Source organism: Pelodiscus sinensis, chromosome 2 (assembly GCF_049634645.1).
Source record: "Pelodiscus sinensis isolate JC-2024 chromosome 2, ASM4963464v1, whole genome shotgun sequence".
Taxonomy (NCBI): domain Eukaryota; kingdom Metazoa; phylum Chordata; order Testudines; family Trionychidae; genus Pelodiscus; species Pelodiscus sinensis.
This window is the reverse complement of record NC_134712.1, coordinates 240,353,113-240,376,965: the sequence shown is the minus strand read 5'-3', so window position 1 is coordinate 240,376,965 and position 23,853 is coordinate 240,353,113. Positions and strand designations below refer to the sequence as shown.

General features: G+C 44.1%; 1 protein-coding gene across 4 annotated transcripts in view; it reads right to left on the bottom strand.

The window, feature by feature from the left end:
- LMBR1 (limb development membrane protein 1) overlaps positions 1-23,853 on the bottom strand; it is a 139,585-nt gene that overhangs the window by 76,746 nt on the left and 38,986 nt on the right. For all 4 annotated transcript variants that reach the window (XM_006129337.4, XM_006129336.4, XM_025187879.2 and 1 more), the window contains one exon: positions 9,690-9,793. In XM_006129337.4, the coding sequence (XP_006129399.2) occupies positions 9,690-9,793 (104 nt within the window). The remainder of the gene's footprint in view (positions 1-9,689; positions 9,794-23,853) is intronic.

The window sequence follows — 23,853 nt, the reverse complement described above, 5'->3', positions numbered from 1 at the left end:
TAAAGCAAGCCTTGGAACATTCCTCTGTTTTAAAAATAACCAAGGGTGTGACTAAACCAGATTTCGCATTCCCACTCCCATTCAAAAAAAAAAGTAATAAAGTTGAAAGGTAAGACTGACACTCATCTCCAAACTTGCTATTTTGTGGTTTGGTTTGGCTGAGATCTCCAATAAAGCAACCTGTGGACTGCAAAATGTAAGCACCAGAGATTAATAGCCTCAAAGAGAAAAATTACTTTCTTTTGATGCTGTATGAATTTAATGTTAGTTGAAAAATTAACGTAACTTAGAAAGGGTCCTTGCTATTTATAAATTAGTGCTATTAAATGTTTTTGAATAACAGGAAAACTTGTTGTTGCACATTACACCCTCTGAACAAGTTGCAGTACACTGCTTTTTTGGGAGCGGGGAAAAGTAACAGAAAAATAAGATTTGTTGAGCTATATTCGATTCTCTGAGTTTAATTTTTAAATGCCTAAATGCAAACTATGGGTCTTTACTTTTGGCTTTGTGTTTCAGGTATTTTAAAATTTGTGCTCTAAAAACCTCTTCCTGATTATTAACAGTAATGACAAGAAACATATTATAAATTTCCTTTTAAAATTTACATCTGGACTGGATTCTATATACTAAATTTTTATTAATGATTTTAGAAGGACCAAATTACATAGGTAGCAGAAATAGGGCTTGACGATACTATAGACATTCTAGCAGGCACTAACATATTGCTGCTGTTTTGCCAATATGTTTTGCCTATCTTAAGCATAAGAATAAACGGCTGCATTTTTTAAGATGTACTATTAAAATAAGCTTCACTGAAGCTTTGGGGGGGAAGATATTGACAAAGATGGGGGTACTAGTTGACACATAACAATACCTGGTGAAATATTACTCTATTTTCTGTAATAAACACCAAGATCAAAACATTATGCAAGTTAAATTTCCTTGAAAGGTTCCCAGCAGGAGTTTTCCTTTTAGTTTGTGCAGTACACGATTTCCTCTCACCCACCAAAAAAAAAAAAAAAAAAAGAAAGAAAGAAAAAAAAAAAAGAAAGAAAAAAGAAAAAGAAAAAGAAAAAAAGAGACCATACCAAGAATGTGTATGTGCCACTAACACTAAGCAGCACTTCCTTAATCACTCATTTCAAGAATTTATGGATGATCAGTGGCAAAAACGAGCAAAAATAATGAAAGAATGCAATGAAAGCTCACTGAGACAAGCTGGTTTGGACTTCCTACTCATTTCTGTGTCTCTTTAAGATGGAGGCCTGATACAAATTAGCCACTGGGGGGAAAAAGTCATCTGGTCATAAAATACAGTACAGGGTCACTTTTATGTAAGTTTGCCAAAAGGGACATAAACCAGGACAATTTCAAACTGTGACACAGGATAGAAGTATATTAAAAAAATCTTTGTTCCTCCTCTATTGTGCTGTCATGTTGCTCAGCTTTATAGACATTCTGAGCACCAGCACTGGCCTCTTCGCTTCCACCTGGTCTATCTAATTAATTAAGCAAGGAAGTCACCTCAAATTTTTGTACTATTTGCTTTTATTATCAAGCACTTCTTTTGATGTTCTAGGAGTTAACCTCTTAATCCACAGACTCTTTGCACTGTGTTCTGAACATTTTGGGATGTCTGGATAATTTGGATAATTGGTCAGGATGTTGCTGTCGCTCATGTTAAACTTTATGCCATGACTTCAAGTACAAAGATTGGTATTAAGGTAAAGTACACCATAAAGACTTTAAAAAGTATACAATTATGATTTTGCAATAACTAAATATTAGTTTGTCACTGTGATGAACAGAAGTTCACCATTTAGAATTTCTTACGAGTAAATTACTCCTGAACATCTTTTTCTTGAACTTCAAATATGAAACTCAACTAAATTGAAGTGACATCAAAATAAACCATAACACAAAGGTAAAGTTAGAGCAGCTACCTACTCTTCAAAATGCATAACCACTTCAAACATCAGTATGCACATATACTGAATGCATACTGCGCTGGCACACCTGGAAGCTTTACTACTGTTAACTGTAGACACACATTCTAAGACAGATTCAGATATTTCATGTCTCTTTTTGTGAGGCAAGATGAGGGAAGGAGTTATTTTGGACATGAGGAGACATGACTGAAAGCAACTACTCTACCCTACAGAAGTATTCTAGTGTGATGGATAAACAGTGATAAACAACAAAGAGTGAGGAGTGTCTCAAAAAAAGACCTCTCTAAGCACATTCTTCCATTAGAGTAGGCAACTTCTTCAGAAGGGAAGAGAATTTAAACAAATATAGAAAAGATTGTAATATTTGAGCAGGTGACTAAAACAACAAACACTGTCAACTTCATGCAATTTATGTAGCAGAATAGTGTAACATTCTGGTTTTAGCATTGACCATTGTGACACATACCGCAAAGTAAGCTGACAAATGGCATAACTTCTCTATTTACTGAGAACCAACATACATTCTAGTATTGCTAGCTTTTTACAATTGTTTTCCTACTGTCTAGAGCTATAGAAAAATAAAGAACATAGAGAAAGCTATAGCTGCAATAAAATGAAACCACACTGTAGTAAGGAAGAGAAGAAAGGCCATTTAAGACCTTTAAAAAGGGACATAGTCAACCCCCTTAGGCCTCAAATGTCCTGTTTGAATTAACATAGTGATTTAATTAAAAACTAGGCAGAGAATCATGTTTAGTTTGATTTTGAGTACATGTACTGCATCCGTCCATGGTGAGTAGTTAATTTCCGTATCTCCATCTCTGTGCAATACGCAAATGGCTGTTTTGTTTTGTTTTAAAACTGTTGCCCAGGGGAATCAATAGAAGCCTATAAGAGGGGCCATGTGCCATTTTGAAGATACACTTAGGGAGGAAAAAAGCCACAGTAATTTGGAGGGAGGAGGGGAGAGTTAAAAAATAAACCAATCTGTATCAATGTGATTTAAATTGAAAAAGATTGTAAAGGTTTCTGTAACAAAATATTAAATAGGAAAATTATTCATCATACAAATAGTGCCAACCAACTCGCTAGCTATGGGCTATGCCACAACTTGCAATGTAACATCAACCAAAGGAAAACCCTCAGTGTTCAAACACACACATAAAAATCCTATTTCAGCACAAAAGCATGTACAGAGACAACATGGCTGTTGTTGCCACATATGTTAAAGGCTAACATACCAGTACACAATCACAAAACTAAATCCAACAGAACAAAACGTTCAAAGTTAACTAAATGAGGACAAAATACATTTAGTACTACTATATGTCTGAGTAAATAAAAAACGGTTATTTATTCTGTAACTGTTGTTCTTTGAGATGTGTCACTCAAGTCCATTCTGATTAGTTGTGTGTGTGCACACACTTTGCATAGTAGCTAGAAGTTTTTTCTCCTATTAATACCTGTCTGGTTAGCTCAGGTGTCCCCTGGAGTCACACCTCAATGGCGCAGTACACAGAACCCTGATGACCCACCACCACTTCAGTTCCTTCTTGCCAGCACTGCTCCAACAAAGGGGTAGGTGGTTCAGTCTTAGAAGGGACGTGAGCAACACAGCTCAAAGAACAATAGCTATGAATGGTAAGTAACTGTTTTTTCTTCTTTGAGAGCTTCCTCATGTAGATTCCCAAGCAGATGACTCCCAAGCAGGAACTTAAGAGGCAGGGTCAGAGTTCGTGGGTTTGCTATTTGCAGCACCACTGTGCCAAAGGCTGCATCATCTCTAGCATGCTGGGTGAGAGCACACGGTGAGTATGTCTAGACTACATGCCTCTGCCGACAGAGGCATGTAAAATAGGCTACCTGACATAGTCAATGAAGCAGGGATTTAAATATCCCTGGCTTCATTAAAATAAAAATGGCTGCCACGCTGTGCCAACTCAGCTGATTGTTGGCACAGGGCGTGAGTCAAGATGTGGATCGGTTGACAAGGGAAGCCTTGACACAAACTTAGGAAGAAAGGCAGGTGAGTTGCACTTTATCGTTGTGGAAGACCATGTTATGTGGGTCTGAGGTAAGGTCCTTTAACCTCCTTGCTGATATAATGGTGACCAGGAATACTGCTTTCCACAACAGACAGAGAAGGGAACAAGTCACCAGTGATTCAAATGGGGGCCCCCTCTAGCCTGGAGAGGACCATATTAAGTTCCCACACAGGAAAAGGCTGTCTAATCTGAGGGTATAGTTGTTCCAATCCCTTGAAGAACTGGCCAACCATGGTGTTAGCAAAGATGGAGTACTCAGATGCTTCTAAGGAAGGGCTACTCAACACGTGGCACGTGGGCCGCATGCAGCCCGCAGCCCATGGTGCAGTTTGGGTTTACATGGGGCTCAACACGCGGCCGATAGGTGGGAGCCAAAACAAAAAAAGTAGCCAATACAATGGTCTTCTGTGTTTTAGTCGTTAAATTCCTGAACTGTCATTGCTTGTTAAAAGTTCTGTTACATGGGTGGAAATTGGGTAAATATTGCATTTTATTAATATCAGCAGAACTAACTTAAATGCAGCCTGCGGTGTTGTATAGTCTTGCCTTAATCTTTGCATTCATGCCCATCAGTGTGAAAGAAGCTATTTGCATATATATTTGCTATATGCAACCACACTTAAGTTTTGGCCCTCGGCATGTGCCACGAGTATCATTGTGGCCACTGGAACTTCCAAAGTTGAATAGCCCTGTTCTAGGGAGAAAGTTGAGATAACAGCAAGGTGTACTTTTATGGATGATGCAGCCATGCCTTGCTGTTTAAGGTGCAGAAGGTACTCTAGAATGAGAGCGGTGTTCCCTTTAAACTGCACAGTAGCACAGTTGATTAATCAGTCCCTCCCAGTCAATCAGCTCCATTCATAGTCCTAAGCCACTGACTGAGCAGGGCTGATTAATCACCTGTGAAGCTGTGCGGCCTTGCAGCTTAGAAGGAACACTGCATGCGAGGTATAGGCATCTCTAATGGAGATGCGTGGTGCTGGTCATGCCAGCAAGTAAACTTTCCAAGATATGTGGCCCTAGTGGAGAATTTCATGCTGCTGAGTAAGACCTCCCTTACTGGTTCCAAGCACAGAAGCTCCATAGAGTTCAGCCATGAAGCTTCCAGGTCATGAGGTGGAGGTATTAGTGGCTGGGGTGTTGAAAATGACTGTGGTCCTGAGCTGACTTTGGTCCTAGGTTGGGGACGTAAGGCAATGTGATCAGGGCATCCACTGGCAGCTCCAAGAACATGGTGTACCAGTATCATTGAGGCCACCAGAATTATCTCCACCCTGTCCCTTGTGCATGAGAGGGATCAAAGAAGAGGCATACAACAGGCAGCCTTTCCAGGATAGCAACTGTGTGTCCAGTATGAAGCCTGTGCTGGGTTTCTAGAAGGAGCAGAAAATTGGGCAGTTTCTGCTGCTCTGGATGGCAAGTAGATCAAGCTGGTTTTCTCTATCGTGGCCCAGCTACAAGGACAGTACATGGAAGTTATGATGGATAAAATTACTGCCATGTATTACATCAACAAACAGAATGGAATCTGTTCCTCTTCCCTATGTCCTCTGTTGGTGCCTCGACCCCACCCATCAGCTTGGAGCCATTTTAGACCTGCAATGACTCAACAAGTTCATGGTAAAGTTGAAGTTCACAAGGTCTCTGAGTACAGTTATCTATTCTGTGAATCTGAGAAACAGGCATGCCGCTTTTTGGATGAAAAATGCATACTTTGACATAGTAATAGTAATACTATTACTGAGGAAGTGGGTCTGGCCCACGAAAACTCATCACCTAATAAACCATCTTGTCAGTCTTTAAAGTGCTGCATAGTCCTGTCTTTTGTTTTACTTTGACATAGGCATCATTTACAGGCCGAATAACTATATTTTGTGATTGACCACAGTAACACGGCAGGCCTCACCATCATGGCACCTCTTGCTGGACTCTTGCTCTGGGAATTAGCTCTTCAACCCTGGAGCACCCCTTTCAGGCCAATGTCTTGCCTGCTGCTAACTTTTATCCTCTACCACTTTATGTTAGGACCCGCATCCCTCCCAGACAATGGTGTCCTCCCCTCCTGGGTACTGACCTGCTGCACTGCCCCCACATGCTGGGGTCCTCCCTCCCAGGGAACCCCCAAACCCACTTTCCTTAGTGACTCACTACCAGTCGTCATCTAGTCCCTACCACAGAGGCAAACTGCAGTCTGAAATGGCCACTCCTCATTGGCAGAAGGGTGTGGACCTGCTCCCTTTGCTTACCTTGGCAACCCCTCCTTTCCCCCCGCAGCTTTAATAACCTGAGGCCTTGCTTCAGACCCTGCAGCCAAGGAGCTTGCCTGGCCAGAGCTTCCCCAGCTCCGCTCTGGGTCAGGAAGTCTCTAGCTTCCCTGGCAGTTAAGTCCTTCCTGCTCCACCACTGGAGCAAGAGTGAGTCTCTCAACATCCCTCTAGGAGCCTCTATTTATACTGCCCTCAGCAGGGCCCTAAAATGCTCCATCTACCACATTTACTGGCTCCACAGCCACACCACTCCAGCCCTCTCCCAGGCTGGGTTTTAACCCTTATAGGGCCAGGGTATGGCAGACGACCCATCACAACCACATACCTTATCACGGTCCTCCCCTTTTGGCTTGTCAACAGCCAGACAAGCGACCGCAGTTCCAGCAACTGTCACTGGTGGCAAGAAGGAACTGAGGAGGCACCAGATAACAGGAACCTATATCCTATGAAGGTGCCACTCCAGGGGGCTCCACAGCCAACCTGACAGGAGCAGTTGAGGGAAAGTTTTCCAACAGCTGTGCATGCAACATGCACACAAGTTATTGGAGCTGACATGAACAAGCAGTATAGCTAATTAATTATAACAGGGTGGGCAATAATATTTGTAAGGGGGGGCCACCTCACCAATTTTGACAATCGTTCCCAGCCAACTCCAAGCCCGGAAGGGGCTGGGCCTAGGCAGAAGGGGTGGTTCCCTCTACACACTGCGTGCCCCAAGGTGTGTGGGGGGTGAGGGAGATTTCATGTGCTCTCATGAAGGGCAGGGAGCATGCAAAAATCTCTCAGTCCCTGCCCCCACGATGCCAGGGAGGAGTTTTAGAAGGAGCCATCAGCAGTTTTGAACAACTGGTGATTCCGTCTGGTGCCATGCGCGCGATGGGGGGAGGAGACTTTGCATACACACACACCCACACCACTAGACCAGTCAGGGCCTCAGGGTGGGATTAGTTGTAACAAGATGTAGTAGGGGAGGAATATTGAGATGAAAAAACACTCTTTGGTCCTCTTCCCCAAATCCAGTGTGCTCAGACAGTACTGTAGACCTCACATAGTATGGGGAAATATAGAGTGAAAATGCCACAGAGACGGTTCCCTAGATGGAGGGAGAGAAACATATTGTCTGCCATTCCTGTCCCGTGCTGATAGTACATAAGAGGGTCCCGGTAGTGCTGAGCAATCATCATGGGGAACGTCTTCCCCTGGCGCCTGGGCTCCTGAGGGAGGCAGCATTGAGGCCGATGCTGATACAGTGGAAGACGTCACTGATCGTCTGCAGAGTGGCTGTTTAGGTGCCGGTGCAGAGATTTTTGTTGGCGCCAGATCTTGGATTGATGTTGGCTCTCGTGCCGAGGCTTCCCAATAGGACCTATCTGGTGCAGAGGAAGACTGGGTCGGCACCAAAATGTTAAGGGAAGTGGCAGAAGTGGTACCGGTGGATGGTCTCAGCACTGCAGTACCAAAGGTGCAGGGTTCATCTCCTTTACTTACTTTAGGAGATGGGGTGGGAGGAAGAGATCTCACCAGGGAATAGGGATGTAAGCAACTAATCAATTAATCGCTTTCCAGACCCCTTGCTTCCTCTATCACACAGAGGCAGCAAGCGGGGGCGGGGGGAGGGGGGAGAGTGCTGGGGGGAGCCAGCTTAAAAGCCTGTTTCCCCTCCCCCCCCAGCTCCAGCTCCATGGGACGGGGCAGGGGCACAGCGGTGGCGCTTCCTCTTTGAAATGTACAAGAGCCCCAGAAGGAGCTCTTGTACATTTCAAAGCAGAAGTGCCCACATGGAGCCTGGGGTCAGTGGAGGGTTCCCAGCTGGCCCCGGGCTCCACACAGCACTTCAATCTTTGAAATGTACGAGAGACCCAACAGAGGCTCTTGTACATTATAACGGCAGAACATGCGCCAGTCCTTATTGACTAATCGAATAGTCAATGGAAATCCCATCAACTATTTGATTAGTTAATTAATCGATATTTAACATTCCTACAAGGGAGGCTCTCTTCTTCAATAGTTTCTGGGGCAAGGAAGAAGCAGCCCTTTTCTTAGCAGCCTCCACAAGAGGTCAAGGTGGCTGTGACTCTTCAGAAGGCTGCATGACCTTTTCAAATGGAATCATGGGGAGCCAAAGCTCCCTATCTTTTCTGGCTCTTGCCGTGAGGCTGTGACAATGCTGATATTTTGGGGGTACGTGAGCTTCCCCAAGACAACAAATACACAACGAGTGGCCATTGGAAACAGGCATGAGGTCTCAGCATGCATCACACTTTTTAAACCCCAGTAAGGCCAGCATTGCATTGAAGTTGTGGGCCTCCAAGGAGGTTTCTGGGCAGCAGTTAATCTTTCCTGCCTTCTTCTTTGTGTCATCTTCTCATCTTCTGATTTCTCTTTTTTTTTTTTTTTTTTAAATGGGGGAATGAAAAAACAGGAGGGAGACTACCCACCATGAGGCAGCTTGCCTCAGATAATGCCACCACTGTTCCACAGTCCCCTCAAAAACTAAAAAAAATTTTTGTAGACAGGCAACTGGAATACGAAAATCTAACTGCTGAACAATCAACTAGAAGAAAAACTATGAGAAATCCTTAATTAACTACATGAGGAGAACAAATGCCTAAGACAAGAGAGGAGCTGCGTCTGTGACCAAGGATGGTAAGCAAGGAAATGAAGGGGGAGGGTTGAGCCACGCGTGCGCGAGGTGCCCAGGCACGAATGGCACAAGGCGCCTCTCGCGCAGCCCAACTCACAACTACTGCAAAAGCTCTGATCTGCGGCTCTAGGGTGACCCATTACTAACCGTTGAGCACTGATGGGGACATCACTCAAAGAAGAGCCACAAGAACCCTAGAAATCTCCTTCCCACTTTATGTATACTGCTTATATCTTAAATTATTCAAGGCAGTTACTCTCTATATATTATACATTGCACAATGCTGAGCACAGTTTAAATCATTTAATAAATAATACCAAACAGAAGTAAGGGTTATACAATACATATACTATACAGATGAACCACCATTATAAGGGTGTGTGCAGGGCAGGCAGTATGGCTATCCCTCCCTAAGGGAAGTCATGCCTGCTTGCTGTTGCATACCTGCAAAGGTGAGCTCCAAAGGGGGAATTAGCTACTCAATGTTTTTTAGTGCAAACTGAGCCTAAGTAACTTAATAAATTATGTAATGAACTCATTACAATAAAATATATGCACAGAAACTAGCCCATAAGAGTGGTCTGAGCTGTACAGAAGCCATTGAATATTTTGATACTGTACCAGTTTGTATGTAACTGCAGTAAAATCAAAAGTTTATATATGCTCCCCTTTACAGTCTCACTGTAAAAAAAAATCATGAGTTGCCCGATGATTCTGTAATTATAATTTTGGGACGTGGTATTTATGCATTAATAATTCCACAAATAATATATTGGCCTACCTTTTTTAAGCCAGCAAATCCTTCTGATTCCAGAAAGAAGAAAGCAAAGGGCATCAACACAAATAAACAAAGATTGGAAAAAAGAGACGCAAGATTCCACAATCCTAAAATAAAAAGAAAATGTTTATATTACTTAAGAAACTTAAGAAACTTAAATTAAAACTTATTAAAATTCCTAACATTACTGAACTGCCTTTCAACTAGGCGGGCTTTATATTGATAGAAACACAATATGTGTAATAATTTATATATAAAAGTAAATGAAGATTTTACATGGACATAAGATTTCATGACCCATCAATGAAAGGCAACACCCTCAATTCCCTGAAATTTTAAGCCAAAAGTAAGTATTGCCTTATTTAACTGAAACAGCTGGATAGTTTTGAAGGCAGACTGCAATTACAAAAATTATTTTTTCTACAGCACTCTTTTTTGTGAAGAGTGACCAGGGATTTTTACACTATAAAAATAGTTTCTTAAAATGTATTAATTTTATCCAGGGGACATGGTGTTTGTTGCCTAAGCAATGGGAATTTGACACTTAATTCAAGTACTTTTATAACTCCGCTAAGAAACACTTACCTGCATCTTTACAGGCCTAAATTCCTTTGTAAATCTAAACCCAATTAGCTTAGTGTTCAAGCACCTTTCTAACCAACAGCACCATACTGGTTCCAAGGTGCCACCTGCTGACATCTAACTCCATTTCCTGCAGAATACTGAGCTTTTCTTTGAAGCATTCCATTCGACATCAAATAGTAACCCAGAATTGCTTAATCTATGAAACTTGAAGAGATTATACCTTAATATGGTACAATCTCGAGCAGCATTATCATTTTAAGAGGTCTATACAAAATAGGAATTTCATGTATGAAGTCTCATCTCAACACTGATTCCTGGAAGGCTCAGTTCTATTCCCTCACCAATTCTTCCCTTTAGAGGGGACTGAGGCACAACATGGACTTTAATGCTACCAATACACAGACAACACCATCTCTACATCAAATGCAGATATTGCCATTTTACCCATGTCTCACTGAAATCAACTGCTGGCTAAAAGAAAACGAAGCCAAGACAGAGGAGGGGACTGATGGAAGAGCTGAAGATATTACCCTAGACCAGGGCAGAGGTGGGCAATATTTTTGATGGGGGAGGGGACACTCCAAAAATGTGGTAAGGGGTCGAGGGCCGGCATGCTTCCATTACACTGGTCTACAATTTTTTAGAAGTCGTCTGCTTCAGAGATAAAATGTGCTATTTATTATGTATTTGGATGTGCTGAATTCAAATATGACAATTAAAACAACTGATTGGCTACTGTTTCCAAGATATTTAAGTTTTTACATTTTACATCTATGTATATTGTGTAGATAGTAGAGTTTTAATCATAAATTGTAAACCGAGGTCTTTTCATGTGTTTATGGTTGCTTTACATGATACTATTTCACCTGTCCTGTTTATGTAACACTCTAAAAATCAGCAAAAGGGTTATATAAATAAAATTTATTATGAAACAAAAGGTAAAAAACTATTATGTACATAGTTTAGTCCTATTCAGTGTCTACTCGGCGCTTCTTGGCTTGTCTCTTGTATTCATTAAATGGAGCATCTCTTGTCACTGTCCAGCAATAGTCTGCAAGCATTGATGAGCTCCATTTGCCCTGATAGCGTTTCTCCATTGTTGCAATGTCCTGGTGAAATTGCTTGCCGTGCTCGTTGCTCACTGCTCCGCAGTTCGGTGGAAAAAAATATAGATGAGTGCGCAAAATATGTATCTTTAGTGACATGTTGCAACCAAGGCTTTTGTATGCCTTGAGGAGATTTTCCACCAATAACCTGTAGTTGTCTGCCTTGATGTTTCCAAGAAAATTTATTGCCACTAACTGGAAGGCTTTCCATGCCGTCTTTTCCTTGCCATGCAGTGCATGGTCAAATGCATCATCTCAAAAGATATTCACGAATCTGAGGACCAACAAAGACACCTTCCTTTATCTTAGCTTCACTTAACCTTGGAAATTTTCCACAGAGGTTCTTGAAAGCTGCTTGTGTTTTGTCCGTGGCCTTGACAAAGTTCTTCATCAGACCCAGCTTGATGTGTAAGGGTGGTAACAAAATCTTCCTTGATTCAACAAGTGGTGGATGCTGAACACTTTTCCTCCCAGGCTCCAATGACTGTCGGAGTGGCCAATCTATCTTGATGTAGTGGGAATCTCTTGCACGACTATCCCATTTTCGCGGAGAAAACAACAGTACTTTGTGTATCCAGTCTGCAGACCAAGCAAGAGAGCAACAACCTTCAAATCGCCACAAAGCTACCACTGACGTTGGTCATAGTTTATGCACCTCAAAAGTTATTTCATATTGTCATAGGCTTCCTTCATATGGATTGCATAACCAACTGGAATTGATGGCAAAACATTGCCATCATGCAGCAAAACAGCTTTAAGACTCGTCTTCGATGAATCAATGAACCGTCTCCATTCATCTGGATCATGAACGATGTTGAGGGCTGCCATCACACCATCGATGTTGTTACAGGCTACAAGATCACCTTCCATGAAGAAGAATGGGACAAGATCCTTTTGACGGTCACGGAACATGGAAACCCTAACATCACCTGCCAGGAGATTCCACTGCTGTAGTCTGGAGCCCAACAGCTCTGCCTTACTCTTGGGTAATTCCAAATCCCTGACAAGGTCATTCAGTTCACCTTGTGTTATTAGGTGTGGTTCAGAGGAGGAGGATGGGAGAAAATGTGGGTCCTGTGATATTGATGGTTCAGGACCAGAAGTTTCATCCTCTTCCTCATCTGACTCAAGTGAGAATGATTCTGGTGCATCAGGAACCAGCAGTCCTTCTCCGTGGGGTACTGGGCGTATAGTTAATGGAATGTTTGGATAATGCACAGTCCACTTTTTCTTCTTTGACACACCTTTCCCAACTGGAGGCACCATGCAGAAGTAACAATTGCTGGTATGATCAGTTGGCTCTCTCCAAATCATTGGCACTGCAAAAGGCATAGATTTCCTTTTCCTGTTCAACCACTGGCGAAGATTTGTTGCACAAGTGTTGAGCATATGTGTGGGGCCCACCTCTTGTCCTGATCTCCAATTTTGCAGCCAAAATACAGGTGATAGGCTTTCTTAACCATAGTGGTCATACTGCGCTTTTGTGATGCAAAAGTCACTTCACTACAAACATAGCAGAAGTTATCTGCACTGTTCACACAAGTACGAGGCATCTCTGCTCACTTTGACTAAACAGAAATGTGTCCCTTTGCAAAATCAAACACTGACAAATAAGAGAGCAAGACACTGTATGATTTCTAGAGCTGATATAGGGCAATTTGTTCAGCAGAGTGATATAAGCTTCGTTATGATTGCATCATTCATGACTTCTAGGAATAACATGATGCAATTCATATAATGTATGACACAATACCAGCTTCAGATTGCATCATTCATTGTTTTGCCTAAAAAGCAAGTACTGTCCAAACCCAGTCATAGATTTATTCATAGATCCAGTCAAAGATGTATTTTAGTCATTTCTGGTTTAAATCCCTTCCCTTTATAACTCACTTATCCTCCGCCATTCGCAAGTCAAGGGTCGTAAATACTGACCCAATAGCATATCTTGAAAACTAGAGCCAATCAACAATTTTAAGCATCATTTTCCTTCTCAGTGACCCAGAATTAGTTAAGTTTGACTACATTTATTTCAGAAGCATTTTGGCTGTAGAGCAGTGTTATATTAATAGAGGAGAAATAGAGGGGTCTGGCATGGTAGTTGGATACAGAAGGGAGCTTAGGGAAAAGAATAGGGGTATGGAATCTGGAAGGGAGTTTGGGTGGAGGGCAGTGGATTGGGGTTCAGGGTCTGGGAGGGGAATGTGAGCTAGGGTAGAGGTGCAGGGATCTGAGTTGTGACCTGGAACAGAAGATTGGGATGCAGGTCTGGGATGGGTATGGGTGCAGGAGAGGATTCTAACCTAAGGGAGAGGTGTAGGAGGAAGCAGTGCTGGGTTTGGGAGGGGGTTGTAACCTGGAGCAGGAGTGTAGGAGGGGGTGCAGGGATTTGGGTTGTGACCAGGGACAGTGGAGTGAGGTAAAGAGTCTGTGAGGGTGCTGTGACCGGGAAGAGGGATGCAAGAGGGGGTGCAGCGGTGTCTGGGAAGGTGTATGGGGGCTGGAGCAGGGTTTCACAAAGTCTGGGTTACATGGGTAGAGGTGCAGAAGGGGGACAGAAGGTTGGAGGACAGAGAAGCTGGAGTGTCAGAGGCAAGTTCTAGCTGGGACACCTTACCTGAGTGGTTTCCAACCAGAAGCCCAGCAGGTTCCTTAGCCAGGGTCCCTGCTTTCCACGCCCCTGTATATCCTCAGAGCAGCTGCAGGGGCCGTGTTTGCTACTGTGAGCCAGGGGGAGGGGCACTTCACATCCTGCCTGTTCTGCAAACAGGCAGCTGCTATTGGCCAGAAATCGGCCAATGGGAGCTATTGGGGGCAGGGGCAGCATGAGAAGCCTCTTACCCGCCCCCCCCCCCTCCAGTTCTTAGCATTCAACGCACACATGGTCCATGGCTGGCTTTACTGAGTACCAACCAGGGGTGGGGTGGGGCAGGCAGGGAGCCGGCAAAGGTTCTCATGGACTGGATCCAGTGGCTTGCCAGGTCGGATCCAGCCTGCAAATCTTACTTTGCCCAGCCCCACACTAGACCTCTGTCTTGGGCATCTATGCAATAATCAACATTTTGCAAAATGCCAGAGATATTTTGCATAGTTCTCCACTATTCGCATCTCTAGCTAGACAGGACACTATGTTCCTCCTTATGAAGTTCTGACTTACTCACACACTACGCATTCTAGGGTCACCAATAAACTTGACTACTGCCACACACATTTCAGTTGAGAATGAAAACTGAAGCCACAAAGTAGCTGCAATTGGTTCAGTGTACGGGGTCTCATTTAAGAAACATAGGCTGAGAAGAAAACATTACTCCAGGGCTTTGCATGTTTTCCAACCTCCTCCTCCTCCAATTTAGCATGCTCTTCAAAATCCTATTCTAGATCTCCCAAATAGGCTGGGGAACCAACTCTCCAATGGACTATATTGTTCCACAGAAGAACTGTTATAAAACAGAAGGTGCCCAGAATGAGGCTTCTGGGGCAAGAATTTGTATGGCAGTGTCACCTTTGACATTCCATTCCTTAAGTAACAGCTTGAGTTCAGATCTTAAACACTTTTATAACACAGAAATAAATGTAGACCTAGAAAAGCCCTAAAGATCTCATCTAGACCACATCAACGTGTAGAACACAGGATTAAGCCTTCCAACAACAAAAGAAGAGTGACAGTAGGCATGCCATAATGATGTTTAAAGTAAGGAGCTGAGGGAAAAACCTCAGTCTTTTAAAATGGGTTTTTAAATTTTGTTCTCTATTTTACTAGTGCCAGCACACCACAGTAACAGGTAAACTATATACCCACCCACACATCAAATGAAAACTACTGTAGGATAGAAATATAACTCAGTCCTTGAAACATTGCTATTCTCAATAACTGTAATTTCAAAAATAAAAAATGTATTTTAGATGACCTGTTTCAACATTACCATTACCAGAAGTCTTCTGTAAGATATTTTCTATATACTTGCTTATATTTACTATACAATGTTGTTATACAATTACCATTTGCTATGAAACACAATGTTCAATATCGCTTCAGTAGAAATTCAACTCTTACATCAGTTACTGTAAAAGGGAAACAATTTACAGGTTCAGCCTCCTAAATCTGGGACTCTCTGATCCGGCAACATCCATGGTCCAGCAAGGCTAAGGATGTTGCTGAACCAAAGAGCCCCAGAGCAACGCAGGAACAGGTGAGTTCTGGCTGGGTCAAGAGGCACCTGGGGCACCCCTGCTCTGGTCCCAAACTCCCAGCATTAACAGGGCTAGGAACTGGCCAGGGAGGCCCAGCCCCAGCCAGGGAATTCCCAGCATCAGCAGGGTCAGGCAGCAGCCAGGGAGCACGTGCCTGGGCTGGGGAATCCTCAGCATTAGCAAGGCCACGTGGAGTGGCGTCCTGGCCAGGAACCCTGGGAAACCCCCATCTGAAGCAGGGCTAGCCCTAGCAGTGGGACGGGATGGCTGGGGAACTCCCAGCAGCAGCAGGGCCAACAGCAGCCAGGTGCCCCCTGCTGGGAACCATAGAGAATACCTTGTGGCAGCCAGACTGACAGCAGCCGAACAGTCCCCACCAGGAGCCCCGAGAGACCCTGGGGAAGGGGGTGGGCAACAAGGTATGTTGTGGGCAACAAACCATGCTGGGCCAGTTTTAGTGGGTCCAGCAGCATGCAGGAAGCCCCAGGGAAAGAAGCCCAGGAGTGGAGCAGTCAGCAAGGGAGCACCACCCTCCCCTAGTCTGGGACAGCTCAGGTCCTGAGGGTACTGAACCAGGAAGGTCCAACCTGTACAATGGTATTAATGATCCCACAAGTGTCATTGTACAAAGCAGAAATGATTTTTCCATACTTCTCAAATAAATGTTACAGGGCAACAGCATATATCAGTGGTTCTCAACCCACAATCTGCAGGCTGCTTGTGGACCAATCAGCACACAGCTGTGGCCCATGTGTTATCCTCATGGCCATCCAGGTAGTATATATGTGGATGCAGCCCACATAAATAAATAGAGTGCATCCCACAGTGTTAAACAGGTTGAGAACCACTGGTTTATATTTTAACATCAAAATAAGTTAGTCATCTAACAAAATAGGTAAGACATTGAGGGTGTGTCTAGACTACAGGGTTTTGTCGACAAAAGTTGCCTTTTGTCGACCAAACTATACCTGCATCTACACTACCGCCGCATTCTGTCGACAGTGACAACGCGGCAGTTTTGTCGACAGCAGTAAATCTCGTTTTACGAGGAATAACGCTTTTTTCGAAAGTACTCTTTCAAAAAAAGGCGCTATTACATGCAAACTGTGCTTTTTCGAAAGAGAGCATCTACATTCCTGTCGAAAAAGCAGCTTGCTTTTTTGACAGAACTGGTTGTAATCTAGACGCGCTGTCGAAAGAGGCGTGCAGTCTAGACGTATCCTGACTGAGCCCTTCTAACCAACCATAGCTTGCTCTCCATTGAATTTTCAGTCTGATGATTTTTCTTTATAGAATCAGTTAATATATTTTCTTACCATAAGAATAAGTTACTCACCTTGGACAGTAACAAGGGCTCTTCAAGATGTGTGTCCCTATGGATGCTCCATTGTAGGTGTGCTTGCATCCCTGCACTGCTAATTAGAGAACTTTCATAAGAGTGTCTCTTAGAATGCTTGCGCAGGCCTACCTCTGCATACTGCACCATAAGGCTAGCCAACATGCATGGGCTAAGCCCCTCTCAGTTCCTTCCCTGTCATAGACAAGAATTCATAAGTAGACAGCGTGGGCTGGGCTGTGGACCACTCATAGCAATACGCATCTCAAACCACCATGGTTATTGCACAAGGTGAGTAACTTATTTGAGTAATGTTCCCAGGGATGCTCCACTGTAGGTGACTCCCAAATGGTACCCCTTCTAGAGGACCAGGACTGTGGAGTTGGATCAATAACAGTACTGTCAAGTACACAGTGATTATATAGTGTTCTTCAAAAGTGTGGACTGAAGCACATGTGGCCACTTTGCCAATCTCTGAGATACAGATATTCTTGAAGGCGACAGATGAAATTGACCTTGCGGATTTTGCATGAACAGAGTCTGAAAGGGTCAAGCTGCAAATCTGAAATCGCCATATGATGCAACTTGTGACCCATTTAGAGTGCCTCTGGCCTGATACTGCTGAGCCCTTGGATCTTTCCACGATGGAAAAGAAAAGCCTAGTGCAGTGGCCAAATGATCTGGGCCAGCCCCACCCCTAGGCGCGCGGGCAGCGCTGCCCCTGGACACGCAGTAGCCCCGAAAGGTTGGGGACCACTGGCCTAGGGGACTTCCTGAAGGCCTCTGTCCTATCCAGACAGAAGGCCAGGGTTCTCCTGACATCTAGTGTATATAATACAGCTCCCCTGTTGTCTCGGGTGGACTTAGGGTAGAAGATTAAAAGGTGAATCTACTGTTTCATGTGAAACAGGAAGGTTACCTTATGGATTAATTTTGGACGGGACTGGAGCATAAACGTGTCAGGAAAAAATACCATTTAGTGAGGATGTGCCATTAGAGCAGAAATCTCTTCTAGTCTTCTGGTAAAGCTAATCATTATCAAGAAAGCAGTTTGCATTGATAAGTACAGCAGTGAACTGGTAACCATAGGTTCGAAGGGAGACCCAATAAGTCCTTCCAGTACCAGGTTTAAGTTCCACATTGAGAGTCAAAGCTGAGAGAAGAGGTTTACTACACCCTTGAGGAACCTCTAAGTGTCTGGGCACGAATACCCTTCTACACGTTGGTGGAAAGCTGTTATTGCTGCCTGGTGAACACAGAGATAGGGATGTAATAGGATAATCACTTAACACAGTTAAACCAATAAGTCTGGGCTTATTGGTTACTGTGAACAGTTATATACAGGCTCCTGCCCCATTCCTGATACAGAGGCAGCAGCGTGGGGCGGCAATCAGTTCCTTGGGAGTGGGGATGGCAGGCAGGAGCCAACTGTCATACTATTATGCTGCCTTTGATACAAAGGTAGCAGCGCCGGGTGGCAGCCAGTGCGCACAGGGAGCCATCTTTAAAGCCACTGAATTTTCAGTGGTTACACCATTACCCAATTACCAGCTTTTTAACATTCTTACTTGGAAATAGACCTGACCTTATTAGAGTCAAAGCATAGTCTGCAATCTGTGGAAGTCACAGATGTTGTCAAAATTTGTTGGGACATTCACCCAATCTGAAACCTGACCCATTTCTGCAGATAAGTGCATCGTGTCAAGGACTTCCTACTGTGCAAGAGAACCCTCTCGTACCTTTCTTCAACAAGAGCTTTCTAGGTGTTGGAATCAAACAGAAATCATGGCCTGAAGCAGAGAATCCTCAAGTTGGGATGTAGGGTACATCTTCTGTTCTGTGAGAAGTGTGGAATGGCCAAGAACAGGATTGTTGGGCACATTGTAGGGACATTAGATATCAGCTAATTGAATAGTCAAGTAACCTCATAAATTCTTATCGGTTCCTCAACTATTTTATAGTCCCCGGGGGCAAGGCCGGCAGCCAGTGCGCTCTGGAGTCTCCTGCCATCCTGCACTGCTGCCTCCGTATCAGAGGCAGCCGCGCAGGGTGCCAGGAAGGAGCCAGTCCACAAGAGGAGCCTGTTTAAAAACCAGCTCCTAACAGACCAGTTGCCTGCCTCCCTGAACTGCTGCCTCTGACTACTCCTATAGTGAACTAAACACACTCAACCAGGCAAATGGCAACATGTGGCTAGTTGCTAACATGTTGAACACTACAGGTTTAGATTAATATTGTACAAACTCAGAGAAGTATCAAAGTGAAAGGCTTTCCTAATCAGCACAAGGTGCTTTTTTGTAATTTTTTAAATTTATTTAAAAGGAAATTTTCAATAAAGCAAGTTTTATCAATTCTGAAACAAACAAGTCAGTCTTGCACATTTGGCAAACAGCTTAGATATCCCAGCCCTCTGCTTCTTCTTCTGTATTTGCAAGTTTCATTAAGTTCTACCTCCATCTGTTGGACACATTTAAAACAGCAGAAGTAAAAATTTTACTATTTTTAACTGCATTTTCAGGAATTGTTGACCGTTCAACTTTCATTACATATTACTCATATTGAATACTATAGACTCTCAGCTGACATACATATTAAGAGCCTTAAGAGAATTTTTAAAAGTTACCATTAATATTCAATAGTTACAATCATATACCAAGGCAAGAACCCAACAAAACAGGGAGGTGCTCACAACTAGGGATGTAAAATCTTATTTAATTGGCTAACAAATTAAACAATGTTTAACCGGTTAACTAATTAAAGGAGAGAAAAGAATGGGGGGGGGGAGCACTCCATCCCATCCTTCCCCCACACCAACTGATGGCAGGGGCCACTCCAGAGTCCCAATAGGAGCAGCCTCTGACTGATGGGTGCCTTGGCACACCGCAGGTAAGGGCTGCACTGGAGCAGCACCTGTCTGTCGTGGGCCCCTCAGGGCTGAAGCAGTCCCCTGCCTGCAGCAGACAGGGAGATGCTGCAGCGCCATCATTTAGCTGGTTAAGCCTTCACATCCCTACCCACAAACGGTTAAAAAATTAGGTTTTGTTAATAAAAATCATAGCAGTGTATACTATGAATAGAAGCAACTACAGTACATCAATGACATCATTAAGATACTGATTTATACAGGCAAAAGTTACAAAATGCAGCCTTCACTCTGTTCCTGTGTGAACAAATTACAATGAAGACTTAAATTATAAGACAAAATACTATTTGTCAATTGAAAAGCAGTTTGTAGTATTGTACATTACTGTTCGCTCCAGCTGAAGTCCACTGGAGAATTTTCTATGAAATAGATAACAAATCAACTACTACAACACACTTCAGAAAATGTATAAAAGAGAAATAGTGGAAGAATTACTGGAATGTATCATCCATCCCAATCTGCAGCTCAATTTGGTTTGTAGCTGACTGCCTCATCCACGATATTACATCTGAGGAACTCGGTATTGTTCTTTCAAACTCTGAAAAAGACTTGGCTATTGACTAAATTTTTGAAATACATATTTAAGAGAATGTGTTAGTCTGAAATGTATTTGTTTCATTACAATACTGAAAATAGTATAAGTTCACAAAAATGAAAAATTACTAGTTACCAAAAACTGTATGAGACAGCTTGAAGGAAAATGATACAGTATACTGTAGTTGAGAAATAGCAAGTGATCTAAAGATTCTTACACTGCATATAAAAGGGGACAGAATTATGTACGTTCAGGCCATTATTTCCTAACGTCAGCACTTTACAGTGCAATCTTAATGTTCCTAGGGTTTTTTTTGGGAGGGGAGGGGGATTAGACACTTCCTAATTACTTTAGAAAGAAAACAGAAATTTCATAATATAACCAGGCACCATTGGAACATTACATCACACGTACCTGATAAAAGTCCACAAGAGGGAGCCCATCTCAAGCAAACATTATGAACTGTGAAGCATTTACTTTGCCAGCCATGTAACATATAAGATGCACACTCTCGTGGCCTGATACAAGTTACACTGACAGACGAAGTCCTTTCACTGACTCCACAGGGTTTGGATCAGGTTCTCACTAGGTACTTTCGCTAAATTTTGCAATATACAGCTAACTTAGATTCTACACAATTGCACAGACTACAACTGCATTTTCACATCAAAAGCCAAGAGTGACACACTTCCAGCCCACATAACTAGCCTCATTAGCACCGGACCTACAATTGACAATTGCTACAATTGACAAGACCTACAATATAACAAGTTCCTCTCTGTTATAAATATCTTGGGTCTGTTATTTCCTTTCGAGCTCCTCATCTGATGAAGTGGGTTTTACACATGAAACCTCATGATACTATATATTTTTGTTCATTTTTAAGGAACCATAGGAATACTCTTTTTTTTTTTTTTAAGTAAACTAACAGAGCTATCCCTCAGACTTATTTCCATATTGTTTAAAATATACTAACTATGTGTATGACGCATAGCAAGAGAGGCAAACATGGTAGGAGACCGGCCTGGCTTACAGGGGAAATCCTTGGTGAACTTAAGCACAAAAAGGAAGCTTACGAAGAGTGGAAACTTGGACAAATGACCAGGGAGGAGTTTAAAGGTATAGCTCGAGAATGCCGGGGGGTTATCAGGAAGGCGAAAGCGCAAATGGAATCGCGACTGGCTAAGGATGTGAAGGATAAAAAGAAAGGTTTCTACAGGCATGTTAACAAGAAGGTGGTGATCAGAGAGGGTGTGCGGGCCCTAATAGATAAAGGAGGTAACATAGGGTATGTCTACACTACAGAGTTAGTTCGAACTAACGGACGTTAGTTTGAACTAACTTTAATAGGCGCTACACTAGCGCTCCGCTAGTTCGAATTTAATTCGAACTAGTGGAGCGCTTAGTTCGAACTAGGTAAACCTCATTTTACGAGGATTAAGCCTAGTTCGAACTAGCTAGTTCGAATTAAGGGCTGTGTAGACCCTTAATTCGAACTAGTGGGAGGCTAAGGCTTCCCAGGTTTCCCTGGTGGCCACTCTGGCCAACACCAGGGAAACTCCATGCCCCCCTCCCGGCCCCAGACCCCTTAAAGGGGCACGGGCTGGCTACGGTGCCCGTGCCAGGTGCAAGCCTGCCAGCAGACCCTGCACCTGGCACGGATCGAGCCAGCCACCCGATGCCCCCCAGCCCTCCCCCTCTTCCCGGGACCAGGCTGGCGGCTCCCGGGAGCTTGCCCGGGACCGCAAGAGGCGGGCACCCGCCTGGGCTAGTGCGGACATCGTGGACCTTGTCCACGATCTCCGCACTAGGCACAGGAAGGTGGCCATCTAGGGCAGGAGAGCTGCCAGCCTGGCCACCCAGGAGCAGGAGTGCATGAAAATCAAGGTGGTCCACTGAGACCCCCGACCCTGAGCTTACAATGGCCGTCCTGGGTCAGACCAAAGGTCCATCTAGCCCAGTAGCCTGTCTGCCGACAGCAGCCAACCCTAGGGACCCTGGAGGGGATGGACCGGAGACAGTGACTCTTGGGCCATTTGTCTCGTGCCATCCCTCTGCAGCCTTCCACAAACTTTGGGCAGGGACACCACTCCTACCCCCTGGCTAATACCACTCCATGGACCCAACCTCCATCACTTGATCTCACTTCCCTTTAAACTCTGTTCTAGTTGTAGCCTTCACAGCCTCCTGCAGCAAGGAGTTCCACAGCTTGACTCTTTGCTTTGTGAAGAACAACTTTCTGTTACTAGTTTGAAGCCTGCTACCCATTCCTTTGGTGTCCTCTAGTCCTTCTTTATGGGAACTAATGAACTTTTCTGTATGCACCCTCTCCACCCAACTCCTGCTTTTAGAGACCTCTATCCTGTCCCCCCTCCGTCTCCTCTTTTCTAAGTTGAGAAGTCCCAGTCTCTTTAGCCTCTCTTCATATGGGACCTGTTCCCAACCCCTGATCATTTTAGTTGCCCTCCCCTCTCCCAGCCTCTCTCTTCCCCTCTCCCACCTCCTTTTCCCAGTCTCCCCGAGTTTTGTTCAATAAAGACAGATTCTATTTTTGAACACAATTGTCCTTTATTTTGTACATCAAGAAAAGGGGCTAGGGAAGGGTAAGTGGAAGGAGGTGAGGGAGGAATGGGGCACGAGCCCCCAATGGGGAGGACTGGGCTGGCTCTGTGGGCTTCTGGGGGTGGAAGCTCTCCTGCAGCCCCCCAATTGTCCCCTCTCCCCAGATGACAGCCTGCGGCAAGTTCAGCCGGGCTGATGGCCGAGTGCTGTGATGTGCCCAGTGTGGGCACTCAGGGCACTCCAAGCCAGGACTGGTTTTCAAGCGAGGCACCCCTGAGAACTGTCTGTCCGGGGTGGGGGTCAGGTCCCTTTAAGCACAGCCCTCGGCTAGCCTGAGACAGCATCTCCACGCTCTAAGTCCTCCTCTGATGCCCTGCCGGCACTGCTTCCGGCCATCCTTAAGCCCGGTTCAGGGTCCACTTAATGTGGACATGCTAGCTCGAATTAGCAAAACGCTAATTCGAACTAGTTTTTAGTTCTAGACGCGTTAGTTCGAATTAGCTTAGTTCAAATTAACTAATTTGAACTAAGTTAGTTCGAATTAGCGCTGTAGTGTAGACATACCCATAGTGACAGATGATGTGGGGAAAGCTGAAGTACTCAATGCTTTCTTTGCCTCTGTATTCACGGACAAGGTCAGCTCCTGGACTTCTGCGCCAAGTGACGCAAGATGCGATGAAGATGGACAGCCGGTGGTGGGTAAAGAACAGGTTAGGAACTATTTAGAAAAGCTAAACGTACATAAATCCATGGGTCCGGACTTAGTGCATCCGAGGGTACTGAGGGAGTTGGCAAATGTCATTGTGGAGCCTTTGGCTATTATCTTTGAAAAGTCGTGGAGATAGGGAGAAATCCCGGATGACTGGAAAAAGGCAAATATAGTGCCCATCTTCAAAAAAGGGAAGAAGGATGATCCAGGGAACTATAGGCCG